Below are 13,388 nucleotides of genomic sequence, written 5' to 3'. Positions count from 1 at the left end.
AGAGAGAGAGAGAGAAAAAAAAAAAACAGACGGGATGCCAAGTGTGAAAATGAAAGTAACCTAGTTCATACTTTATGTTTAGAGTTACACTAAATAAGTTACACATTTGACACTGTCATGATGTGAACTTTAACAGAGCTCGGGTGACACTTATTTTCAGTATTGATAACTGGGTATTTATTTCTTGTGCTATATAATGTTGCCCTTTTAGAGATTAATAAACTGAAAATGCTACAGAAAAGAAAAGTAAAATACTTACATACAGACCATTTGTCTCTGTTCTAAAATTATTTTCTTCAAGATAACAGAATAATTATCTTGTTATCAGAATAGAATGATTAACAGAATATTATCTCTTTATCTCGAGGTAAAGAAGATTGTTTCTCAAGATAATAATTAATGATAATTATTTTGTTACCTTGACAAAAAAACCTCTCTGTTCCTGACCCCAGGCTATAAATCATCAGCAGAACCAAACCTCAGACCAAGACAGTGCAAATCTGGACTGAGGAGGCCTCACCATCATTACAGGACTGTTTTGAGGACACCAGGTGGGAGCTCTCCGAACACTCAGACACTGAGCGCTACACCTCCACAGTATGATCATACATCAACTCCTGCACCTGCACTGTAACCACACAAAAGCAAGTTAAAGTGTTCTCCAACAGCAGTGTGGGAGAAGAGCTCCGAGCCCGGGATACAATACACTGATCAGGAGAGAGGGAGGCCTACACAGAGGCATTAAAACTGCTAAACAAAAATACACACAACACTTTGAGTTCAGCTTCAGTGAAAACAACCCAGGCACTATGTGGCAAGATGTCAGGAACATCACTTACTTTGTGTACATGGACAATATTTCTTCAGGTCTGGTTGAAGAAATTATATGGAATTAAATGGAGTGGATTACTTCCAAACAAATGCAATGATAATAAAGCAAATAATCTAAAGTAAACAGTTGAGATAATGTAAGAATTATCTCCAGATCACAAAGATTTTCTCAAGATAACAGAATAATTTTCTCTTTATCTGGAGAAACCCAAAAACGTTACCTTGAGATAAACAGAATAATTGTCTTGTTTTCTCAAGGTGACAAAGATCATTTTCTCGAGATAATAATTATCGTTATCTTGAGATAACAGATTAATTATCATGTTTTCTTGAAATAGCAGAATAATTATCTCATTATCTTGAGAAAACCAAGATGATTCTCTCAACATAACAGAATAATTATCATGTTATCTTGAAGAAACCAAGATAATCTTCTCAAGATGACTGAATAATTATATCGGAAAAACTAAGATTGTTTTCTTGGGATAACAGAATCATTGTTTTTATGAGAATAACAGTAAAATTATCTTGTTATCTTGAGATACCAAAACAAAATACACATAATTGCAAGCATGGCCATTCTCAGCTTCAGATGGTCTGATATAATGAAGGTTTTTCAGGGACTTTGGACTTCTGAGACCACAGGTCAAGTGTCTGGTTTTCCCAGTAAATCCAGTCTTGTATGAGACCACCGCTGGTGCTTTCATGTGAGTTTTGGTGGGCAAATCAGCTGTGGTTTTGTTTTTTTCTCCATTGGTCCATCGCCCATCTGCACACTCTCCGCAAGATGTTAACAGTCTTTATGTAATATTAAAGTCAGTGAAACAGACGGGTGGAGATGGAGGGACGCCAAGGTTCCCTAGTGGTATTAACAGGAAATGAGAGGGAGGAGGACAGAGACAGAGTCAAGATAAAAAACATCAGATGAGCTGCCAGAGTTTAGTGGATGAGAGGAAACATTTGGTGATTGGAGGGGATTAGAGGATTACTGACACAGCTGACTGCACTGAGAGTCTCCATCAGCATCATCACTCTGTCTTTGTGTCTCTCTGTCCATCAGTTCCCGAACTGGTTTCGTCTCGCTGTCATCCAGTGAAGTCAGGACGTATAGATGCTGATGATCCAGCATGGAGGTGATCTGGGATCTTCAGGAGCAGAGGGGGTGAGTTAGGCCTCAAAGAGGAAATTTTGGTCATATGGATTTTCATTTTACTCTTTACATTTGTCTTAAAAATGATCATTTTCACAGCCTGTGTCTCCACTTTTCTGATTGTGAAAAATATATTGTTAACCAGCAAAAATGACTGTGTGCTGTTGACAATACTGTAGACTATAAAATGTAATTATTAGTATAATCAGTGAACAAGTTATGAGAAACTGATCATTCTGCTGCTGCTTTTTAGTGAATAAGAAATGAATGCTGAATTGAACTGTTGCTTTTACACTACATCTCTCTCTCTCTCTCTCTCTCTCTCTCTCTCTCTCTCTCTCTCTCTCTCTCTCTCTGTGTGTTTGTGTGTGTGTGTGTGTGTGTGTGTGTGTGTGTGTGTCAGACAGGCTGAATTTAATCCTTTCTTCTGCTCTGCCCTTAATGACTGTGATTATGTAATTATATTTGACTGTGATGCACAGAAAGGGGATAAATCGGATGAAAAACCTGTGTTAAAAACAAGTGTAACAATTATGAGAGAGACCCAAAGTAAGCCAGTTATGTAATGATAGAAATTTTGGCAACTTTTTTGTTTGTTTGTTTGTTTTAATGCTAGCATTTGACTGTAAAAAGCATGCGTGCTTCTTCTGGGCCACTCCAGGTGTAGAATTCATTAAAGAAAGTCAGAATGGTGGAAAATCAGAGATGGTGGAAAATGAATGAAGTTTCAGCGCTTAAATGTTGATCAGGCTACACACACAGAGTGTTTTTACACTATAGGAAAGGATTATGGGTTAGCAGGACAAACCGGTGTCAAAGATTTCGTCAGTGTTGGACATGAGTGGCAAATTGTAAAGTATGGAAACCCATTTCTTGTCAGTGTGATGAAAAAAAAAAGTCTTGTAAGTCATTATGAGATACTTTCTCAAATGAATGACTTAGTATTTCAAAATGAGAAAGCTTTATTCCAAAGAATGACTGACATACCAACTTTATATTTTTAGATACTAAATCATCATTTTGTGATATTATTTCATTATTTTACGATACTAAGTTATTATTATTTTGAGATATTACACCATTATCTTAAGATATTATGCCATTATTTTAACATACTACATCATTATTTTAACATAGTATGTCATTATTTAAAGATATTAAGTCATTATTTTAAAGTACTACATTATTTAAATATATTAAGTTATTATTTTAAAGTACTACATTATTTAAATATATTATGTCATTACTTTAAAGTACTACATTATTTAAAGATATCAAGTCATTACTTTAAAGAACTACATTATTTAAAGATATTAAGTCATTATTTTAAAGTACTACATTATTTAAAGATATTAAGTCATTATTTTAAAGTACTACATTATTTAAAGATATCGTCATTATTTTAAAGTACTACATTATTTAAAGATATTAAGTCATTATTTTAAAGTACTACATTATTTAAAGATATTAAGTCATTATTTTAAAGTACTACATTATTTAAAGATATCAAGTCATTATTTTAAAGTACTACATTATTTAAAGATATTAAGTCATTATTTTAAAGTACTACATTATTTAAAGATATCGTCATTATTTTAAAGTACTACATTATTTAAAGATATCGTCATTATTTTAAAGTACTACATTATTTAAAGATATTAAGTCATTATTTTAAAGTACTACATTATTTAAAGATATTAAGTCATTATTTTAAAGTACTACATTATTTAAAGATATCAAGTCATTATTTCAAAGTACTACATTATTTAATGATATCAAGTCATTATTTTAAAGTACTACATTATTTAAAGATATTAAGTCATTATTTTAAAGTACTATTTAAATATATCAAGTCATTATTTTAAAATACTATTTAAATATATTAAGTCATTATTTTAACAAACTAAGTCATTTTTTGAGAGTTTCTCATTAAAATGACATACATGATCTCTTTTTTCCATCACATGGCAGAACTGCACTTCTAGTTGAGATGCTGGGTTTTGTCCCATTGTTCAGATAGAACTGTAATATCAAGCCCATCCCAAGGTAAAGACAGGACATGACAACACATGAAACCACTGAAGAAAATAATAGTCTCATTTGAACTTTAAAGTTGCACTAGTCAATATTTTCATATTAAAGGTCCCCTACTTTTCATGTAAACAAGCCAATGTTTATAATTAGTGTTACTCACCATAATGCATTGGTGTATCTTTTAAGTCTTAACAAACTTGTTGAGTATATTTCCTTCTTCATCAAACACATGTAAAGCAATTTTTCTGAAATAAAACTAGGACATGATCATAACAACATTGCTCAATAGCACTCCTAAAGGTCAAAATTCTACAAGGTACTTTAAAAATTAATCAGATTCTAAAGGGAAAGGGTCTCGAAGTGACAAACTCACAGAAAGTGATCATCAACTTTTCCCTATAGCTTTATGGAAATTCTTTTAGCTCTTTTTGTTTGTTTGTTTTTCAGCTCCCAAACCCTGAACTTATTGGCCCTGTTTTCCAGTAGGCTTTCAGCAAAAACCCTCTGAAAAACCCTTCTTTCCACTACCACATTGGTGACAGACAAAGTTATCCACTGTCTGAACATAGTGAAGCATTTAGAAACTTAAGAGCCAGATGTTTCCCTCAGCAGCTGGTGGAGACCAAACTAGAGCCTAAAGGAGGGTTGATATTGGACTCTCCTTAGTCTGGTGGCCAATCAAAGAAACTCGACTTGTGCTGATTTAAATGAAACTAAAAACTGTGCTCTGCTTGCTTTCTTATTTTCAGTTGTGTGGATGCTGACTGTGAGGCTTGGCGAAGAGAACGGCAGAATTAAACTACCAAACTTTCCACATTTAAATCAGCTGCCCTCCCTCCTCTTTCTGTCCGGGAAATATGTGTCTTGTTTTCCTGGCCCTTTTCTGCTTCCTCTTTGCCTTTTATTCCCCGCCATCCCTTTTACCATCCGTTGAGGGCTCACGGTCGTGCCCACACCAGTGTGTTTGTTACGAGCACGCTGACCTGGTGGACTGCCGCAGCCGTGGGTTCGAGCATGTTCCCAGAGGCCTCCCACACGGCACATGGCTGCTGGAACTGGGAGGAAACAATCTGAGCGAGATTGGCACCAGAGCCTTCACTGGACTGTGGTCCCTGCGGGTGCTGGTGCTCACCAACAGCCAGATACAAGAAATACAACCACAGGTAGGAATGATGGGATGGTGGAGGGTAAAAACATGGGAAATGTCACTTGAAGTGGAAGTACTGTGCACTGAAAACAGTTGAATAGAGAGGCGAAATTCCTCCCCTTCTGGTGCACCACCACGGGATTTTACCTCAGAAAATATATTGAAGTCAGTCAGTGACAAGAGACAAATAATTTTTCAGTCCCATCTGAATTGTTCCAATTTTACAAGCCAAGAAGGTCATTGTTTAATTAGAAAGACTACACTCCTAGAAGTCGCATAAGTGACCAAAACTAATGTTACTCACTGAAGCTGTGATGTCTGTGTTTTTATACTGGGATTCAGTCACATGAGCAATGGTCTTGCTTGGTTTTTCTCTTCCCTGCTGATAGCTGTTACAAGGGACAGAGATGTTGGTGTTGTATATTGTGTGAGACAAGAGACGTTTAACGCAAAACTAAACTACAACAAACCTATGACAAACTGTGACTTTCTTGATTTGTAAAATTGTTTCAAATTAACAAACATCATTCGTGTGTAATCCATGACACACTTCAAACAAGACCAAAAATTGTCCCTCGCCACGGTCTACCGTTCATAGTCTTTCCAAACTAAGGTCTTGTGGGGCACAATGGGAAGAGGCGTGACTTTGCATTCTTTATTGGTGAAGTATAATCACTGCAGGTGAACCACATACACATCTGAGGACTAAGAAATGAAATGAAAGCAGTTGAGTTGTCAGTTGATGAGTTTGGCTGACAGTTTGGTTAGATTTCAGCACAAAAACTACTCTGTTAGATTTAGGAAAAGATTGTGGTTTGGGTATAATAACTACGTAATGTATGTCATGTGACAGAAGTGGTGTCACTCATGTAACAGCATAACTCATGTGACATTAAACACTGTCCGTTGTAAAACGGTTGCGGTTTGGTTTGATGTAGGCACAAAAACTCTTAATTTTCAGAAAAGATCGTGGCTTGGGTCAAAATAACAACATTACATGTCACATAAGGGAAGTGATGTTGCTTGAATCCATAATGAAATTTTAAGGTACGTAAAACTTTAAATAACTCTACGCTTACTTTTCATTTCACACAGGAATGAAACTGTGGTCTCCTGGGTGAAAGTTCTGTTTGTTTGAGCCATCCTTCCCCACCTCCTCCAAATGTGGACTTTCTGACTCCTTATAATTTTGAGTCCACTAGGGGGAGCCACCTCACATTAAACTGACATCAGTGGAAATAAGCTGCTTGAAGGAAATTTAAAACAGTGCTGAACAAGTAATGAGGGAGGGGCACAGAGGAGAATGCAGTATCTACACTGATGATTATCTGTCTCCACAGGCATTTTTGTCTTTGTCCTTCCTGGAGAAGCTGGATCTCAGCTGGAACCAGTTAACAACTCTACCTGTCGACTTCTCAACCAGTCTGTCTTCTCTCAGAGAGCTGCGACTGGAGCACAACAACTTACGTTATATATCTGGATACAGGTACCTGTCTGCCTGTTGCTCTCTCCTCTCTCCTCCACCATCATACTCCATACTCCTTCAGCTCCTCACAGCAGGGGCTGATGGGTAGGGAGACATAGTTGCTCACTGTTTGTGCTGGTGTTAAAAGCCTCCAGTGTGTGTTCTTCTTTTCTTTCTGAACAGTCTTTAATTCATTTCTTCTCCTTCACCTGATGTTGGTAGCACAGAGAGACTAAGTCCCGCCTCTTCCTCCCTAAAATCTGGCAGCTAGGGAGGAGCTTATCGCAGACATCGATTGTTGTTCACAGGAGAAAGTCATGCCCCTTCTGGTGGATCTCCACAGGACCTTATATTGGAAAAAACATGAAAGGCAATCTATAGCAAGAGAAAGATATTTTTTTGTTCCCTTTTGAATTGTGTCAAGAATTAGTGAGGTGAAATGTTTTATCTGTGACTCCTGGTCCTTTTATCAGTCAGGAAGTGAAAAAACAGGCAAGACCTGTTATTTGGGTGACTGCATTCTGATATGAAAACACACAGGTGTCGTAGCTTCAGCGGCTGACTTTTCGAAGGGGAAAATCACACTTTAAAAAACACTTACATGACCTCTGGTGTGTGTATGCTTGCTAATTATAATTCTTCACTACGACAGTTTTACAACAAACATTTTTAACTTGACAAACATCATATGTGTAATTCATGACACAATTCCACCAAGGTCAAAAGATTATTTGTCTCTTGCCATTGACTACAGTTTATATTTTTTCCAAAGTAAAGTCCCATGGTGGTCCACCAGAAGGGGTGTGGCTTCACCTTTCTATACATCAGACCGGCACATATGGGTATTTTGCCAAAATGTTACATGGGATGAGTGCTGTGTTTACAACTGGTTTCCCCATGTGGCCAATGTGGTCAGTTATTGCAGGTTTAAAGCATGGTCTCCTCTGTTTTTGCTTACCTATACGCACTAAATGAAAATTCAGTCATCATCTACTCACTGTTGTGCAAATTGAAGGTCTGGTTTTCGTGGATTAATAAACTAAACCCAACCTTCAAACGGCAGGCAGGTGAGTAGATAATGACTGAGGTTTCATTTTCGGGTGAAGTATCCCTTTAATATTTTGTGGAGTTTTTTTTTTATTATTTAATTCTCAGGCCCACTCTCTTTGATAATAGTGTGATGCATTCATGTTAATGTGTAATTTTACACATAATTTTCATTTTTTTCAAGAAAAGAAAATGAAAGAAATTTTTGATGGATCCCCTGCAGTAACTCTGAGGACACCCTTAGGGGTCAGGGAACCCCTATTGAATACCCATGGCATAGACAGTATAAATAGTGGGTGGAGCTTCCGTGTCTGATAAGCCAATGTGGAGGTGCCTCAAACCTGCATTCTATCTAATGGCCAGCAGAGGACAACTCCACTGGTTGCACAGAGAAGTCAGATTGTGTGTAAGCTTATGGCAAAATGAGTCAAGATGGTGACTGTGTGAAAATAAACTTTCAGAACCAGCAGCTGTTCCTTCTGCTTCACTCTCTTTGTACACCCCAGATCCCTCACACCAGGTTAACACCAGGGTATCAGGGCCAACTGGCCACAAACACCCCAGAAACAAGAGACTTTCACTGCCAGTACATGAAGATAATTGTCTCTCCCTCCGTCTCTCAGCTTGGAGTATCTGGACAACATGGAGAAGTTGGACCTCAGTCATAACCAGCTGGTGTCAATTGGCTCTGGTGTGTTCAGGGGCCTCTCCAGGCTTAGACAGCTCTACCTACACAACAACAGAATGACTGTGGTGCAGCAGGGGAGCCTGGATATGCTGCCTGGACTAGAGGTGAGTAAATGCCTGTTGATATTCTGTGAGTGTATACCAAGTTGCCTGTTTGCCTGTCTGATTACCTGTCTGTCAATCTGTCTAGGTGCTCCAGCTGAGTAACAACAACATTTCCCAGATAGACAGTGATGCTCTGGCTCCTCTCTACAGCCTGGCCGTCCTCTCTCTGGAGGGAAACAACCTGCATCACCTCAAATTTAAGACCTTCATCAGCCTCCATACAACAGCTACACACATCCAGCTTTCAGGTTTCCACCATCTCTAATCTCCAATTATTTTTTTTAAATGATCTTGTCTGAAGAACACAAGTGAATAATTCCTTTATCTCAGGCTTGTTTTCTTGTGATAACAGGTTAATTTATCCCATTATATTGAGAAAACAACAGGCCAATTTCTCAAGAGATCAGTTATTACAAGAAAACAACTTTTGTTTTCTAGAGATCATGAGATAATTATGGACTGTCTGATTCATTTGATGACACTTGATTTAAGCCTTTAGCCTTATTTTATTTTTACCTTTATTATTTCATTATTCCAAGACAACAAATCTTGTTTTCTCAAGATAAGGAAATAATTAATATGTGATCATGAGAAAATAAGCTTGAGCAGGTAAAAAAGAAAAAAAAAATCCAAACACGGCTGTTCCCAGCTTCTGTGATTTCCCATGTTCATTTTGTGTTTTTACTGTGAAAAAATATGTTCCTACCATTAAACACCTGCTTTTAGAATGGAGTTTGGTTCAACAGTTCCAAACCAGCAAAATGAAGTGTCTTCATTACCGTTTTTTTTTCCGTATTTCTAAAATGTTTTGTTTTATTTTGTACAATTAAAACACAAAAATTACAAATATGACAAAGGACATAGAGTGCAGGGAGATGCAAAAAATCCAGAGAGCTTATTTGACGCCTCCACCTAAATAAAATTTTCACAGTTATTAAGACAGAAAAAAAAGCAGATCAACAGAGACATTGTATAATTGGTCGCCTGACTGGCCAGAGAATTTGGGGTCCACCAGTCAAACTAGGCTGGTGGTCAATACAAATTGGCTACATTTTTTACACTTAGAAAAAGCTTTAGTCAAAGCCTAAAGCCATGATCAATCACATAACATGTCTTAATCCTTTAATCTTTATTCTTTATTCGGATCCCCATTAGCTTCCACAAGGTGGTTGCTAGTCTTCTTGGGGTCCACTCACAAAACATACATCAATTTAAAATCAACAGAATATCAAAGAGACAACATAATTCAATATCAACCCAAAATAAAATTCACAAAAATGTTCCAGAACTGCCATAACAAAATTTACATGTGATTCATCAATTTGAGTTTTGGTGGTTTCTAATAGTAGTGTCTAATGCTGGTAGGGAGCCTATTCCAAACTGAGATTCCTCTATAAAGAACAGTTCTCATCATAAAATTTGTTCGTGGACTTGGTGCCACCAGAAGACCAGTGGTTACTTGACGTGTCACATATCCATGACAAAAACCACTATATACTAATGTATCACCAAAGAACTGAGGTGTATTTTTCAAGATGACAGTATGCATGAATAACGAAAGACTAGATTTTAGTTTAGCCTCCACAGTTTAGCCTCCACAGTTATGCATCTCACTCACATTGGCACGGAAAGAACAACAAAGAACTAATCTGGCTGCCCTGTTCTGTGCAATTTGAAGCTTTTTAAGGTGTTTTTGAGCAGCACTTGACCAGATGACTGGGCAGTACTCCAAGTGTGACAGAACGAGTGACCGAACACCATCGTTCATAACAGAGGATGGAAGCCAGAACATGTCCTTGACATGGCAATGTCCTTTCCCATCATGGAGACAATATGATCGATCTGGTCAGACCAAGACAGTAAACTGTCTAATTTAACACCCAGTAATGTAGTTTTAGTGACCTGCTCAACCAATATCCCATCAATAGACAGACTGAGAGCAGTAGCATTAGATTTAACATTTCTACTGCCAAATACAATGCATTTAGTTTTTGCAATGTTCAATGCTAATTTATTCATTTTCACCCAATTGGTGATGGTATGCAACTCAAGCTGTAGATTCTCACTCAGCTCTCCAATCACTGGTGATGCACAGAACAAAGTGGTGTCATCAGCATACATCACAATATCAGCCTTCCAAACAGCATATGGCAAATCATTTATAAAAAATTGAAAATGAAAGTGGCCCCAAACAACTCCCTCATATTATTTTTCCATCATGTTATATGATGGATTAAGACACATGACAGATGTTTTTAGGTATTATGGCTGTGGACTACTCTCATAATGTTTTGTTGTACGTGCATTGGCTACCAGATGGCAGATATTATCTGACAAGAATGAACATCTCCTCCCCTCCTGCCAGCACGATCAACACACAGGGCCAGATAACATTAGGAATGATGGTGTGCTTAAATGCTCATGACCCAGTTCATGGTCTTCCTCTCATCAGTATTAAAGCCCACCATTCCTGACAGCACACTGCATCTCTGATGTGGATGAAACTGGATCATGTTTAATGAGGAAATTATTTTCTTATTTTCTCCTCTGATGTCCTCTGGTTTCTCAGCTTCAACTCTCAGTCCTTCCTGATTGATAGATCACTTTAGCCTACTTGTTGCTAAAGTAGCTAAGTATGACTGTTAGCAGCTGTGGGCAACGGCAAAACGGTCTGACCGGGACTGAACACAGCCTCTGAGACCAACAGGGAATACAGCACCATGGTCATTTACAGAGTTTACTACTGGAAAGATAACTTTATTTGTTGCTAAAGTAGCTAACTATGACTATTAGTTGCCGTTAGTAGACAGTGGAACAGGGCTCACTGGTGTCCTAGTGAACACGGCGTGACTGGCACTGAACACATCCTCCAAGACCGTCAGGGAATACAGCATCCAGGTCTTTTATACAGTTTCCTGTAGGAAAGATCACGGAAACCTCAGGAAACGACAACCTGCAAGAACCTACAAGCTAAAACTGGCAAATCAGCACTAATGGCATGAATATAAAAAGCCAGCAGCTGTTATCTTTTCTGTTGCAGAGATTTAGTCATTTTAATACCAGAGCATGCCTCCTGACATGCAAATCTTCTGTCAAAACAAGTTCTCCCAACATTATTTTACAGGGGCACCATCTCTGCATCCTGTGCTTAGTGCCACACAAGACGACTGTGATTGGCTTAGAGAAATACAAACAAAGCAGGCAGTTTTTTCCCCCTATAGGACAAGATCAAGCATGGAGCCAGACCTTTCTCTGATATCTCCTCTGTGGAGAGGAGTCTGGCTATGCGAGACTAAAAAGTAGCTCACCATTTACTGCTATTAGCAGTAGCTGTGACTGAGCCCTGAGGTAGGAGCCAAACCCAACAAGAAAAAACACCTTATTACTGTATTCCCTGTCCTCAAACTGGTGTTGTAGGCTGTTTTCTGTCCCAGTTCGGCTGTGTTCACTGGGTGCTCTCAGTCTGGGAAAAACTGTAGGGTCCGTTGTCTTTAATCCCTTAATGGACTGCTATAGCTTCATGGCATAATGCACATGTAGCGCTGCTGGCTACTGTAAACCCCAATCAGTGTCTATGACAAGTGTCTCCTAAGCTGCCCCCCCCCTTTTTTTTTTACAGTATACATGTAATATGCTCAAACAATAAGCATTCTGCTAGCTATTTCAACTGAACTTAAAATATCAAGTGTTCTTAGGTCCAGTGAAGGTTGATTGTACAACATTAAATTGCATCATGATAATTCCATTATTTAATTAATTTAAAAATTCTTATACTTGTGGGGCTATGGAAGAATTTCCCTTATGTATTCCCTTTTTGTTGGCAGTGTGTAGCTAAATTTCTGCTTTAGATTTACATGCTGCAAAATAAAACAAGCACAAAATTGTAAAATTAACTTGACACAATTAAAACATTTTACTATTTTCAAGTGTCTGGTCAAAATCTTCGAGGGGTCTGTTTGACTCAGCACTCGACACGCCTGAGTCTATAACATCTCTTCAACTGATAACTACAGTCATCTTTTTTGTTGCTCCACCAGGCAACCCGTGGAGCTGCGACTGCGAGCTGCATCGCGTCTTCAGTAAGATCTTGCGCGTTCGCCACCTCCACATCGATGACTACCGCAATGTGACGTGCCGGGACCCGCCGCAGCTGGCCGGCGCTTCGCTGGCCTGGGTTGACAGCCAGCTCTGCATTGCCGAAACAGCCACCGTTCTCGTCATCACCATCACTGTGCTGGTCACCGTGGTGGCAGCTCTGGTGATGGCAGAGAGGAACAGGAAGAGGAACCCTGGAAAGAACTGGGACACTGAGTCACAGACGCAAACGTAGAGCCCACCATAAAAAAAGCACAAAAAATAGTGAGAGAAGGAGGAGACCTAAAGATATGGAGACTCTGTGAGACTAAAGAGTGACCTCCTAGTGACAATACAAGATGTCTGATTGATATAAATGGACGATTACTTAAATGGACAAACGAGAAAATGAATGCTGCTATGTGTTGTTTTGATACCACCACTTGGAGTCGCCGAAGTCAAAACTGTTGAAATCCTACACATAGAGGCTTTAATGTAAATTAAAATGTGTATTTATGTATGTATTTATGAATTAGTTTAGACAATCCTCTAAGGCTCATTCATTCAAACAGCAGAGAAAGCAACTAGAGGCTTCTAATAATCAAAAAACAGTGATTGGTAAAGACAGTTCATCAGTGTAATAAGGGTTAGGCTTGAAATGGTACAATCAGAAAGCAAATATCAAAATGAAACAGAAATGAAAGCTTAACAAAACTGAAATGAGAGCTTTTATTTCATGCTCTTTAGCTGACAGTAATTTTTCCAACATGTTCTTACGCCAAACTCATCAAACATGGCAGCTTGGTCAGTGGTTCTACACTAAGTAATCGTCTAGTGTCAGTTTTGCC

At 38.3% G+C, this 13,388-nt stretch overlaps 1 protein-coding gene across 1 annotated transcript; it reads left to right on the top strand.

Moving 5' to 3' along the window:
- The first annotated feature begins 1,347 nt into the window (after window positions 1-1,347).
- LOC146310143 (uncharacterized) lies at window positions 1,348-13,175 on the top strand. Its single transcript, XM_084744201.1, has 6 exons — window positions 1,348-1,993; window positions 4,765-5,178; window positions 6,503-6,648; window positions 8,298-8,466; window positions 8,552-8,714; window positions 12,504-13,175. Exons 2-6 carry the CDS (start codon window positions 4,873-4,875, stop codon window positions 12,794-12,796), a joined length of 1,077 nt encoding a protein of 358 aa, XP_084600327.1. The 5' UTR covers window positions 1,348-1,993; window positions 4,765-4,872; the 3' UTR covers window positions 12,797-13,175.
- The last annotated feature ends 213 nt before the right edge of the window (window positions 13,176-13,388 follow it).

Source organism: Lutjanus erythropterus, chromosome 19 (assembly GCF_056507025.1).
Source record: "Lutjanus erythropterus isolate fLutEry1 chromosome 19, fLutEry1.hap2, whole genome shotgun sequence".
In the NCBI taxonomy this organism is placed as follows: domain Eukaryota; kingdom Metazoa; phylum Chordata; class Actinopteri; order Lutjaniformes; family Lutjanidae; genus Lutjanus; species Lutjanus erythropterus.
Note: the sequence above shows the minus strand (reverse complement) of the source record. Positions and strands in the feature narration are given on the sequence as shown.

Bases quoted from the DNA above. Each gene is read 5' to 3' on its own strand.
- LOC146310143 (XM_084744201.1), top strand. From the start codon at position 4,873: ATGTGTCTTGTTTTCCTGGCCCTTTTCTGCTTCCTCTTTGCCTTTTAT. The intron at 6,649-8,297 runs GTACCTGTCTGC...TCCGTCTCTCAG, and splicing joins CGTTATATATCTGGATACAG to CTTGGAGTATCTGGACAACA. The intron at 8,467-8,551 runs GTGAGTAAATGC...CAATCTGTCTAG, and splicing joins ATATGCTGCCTGGACTAGAG to GTGCTCCAGCTGAGTAACAA.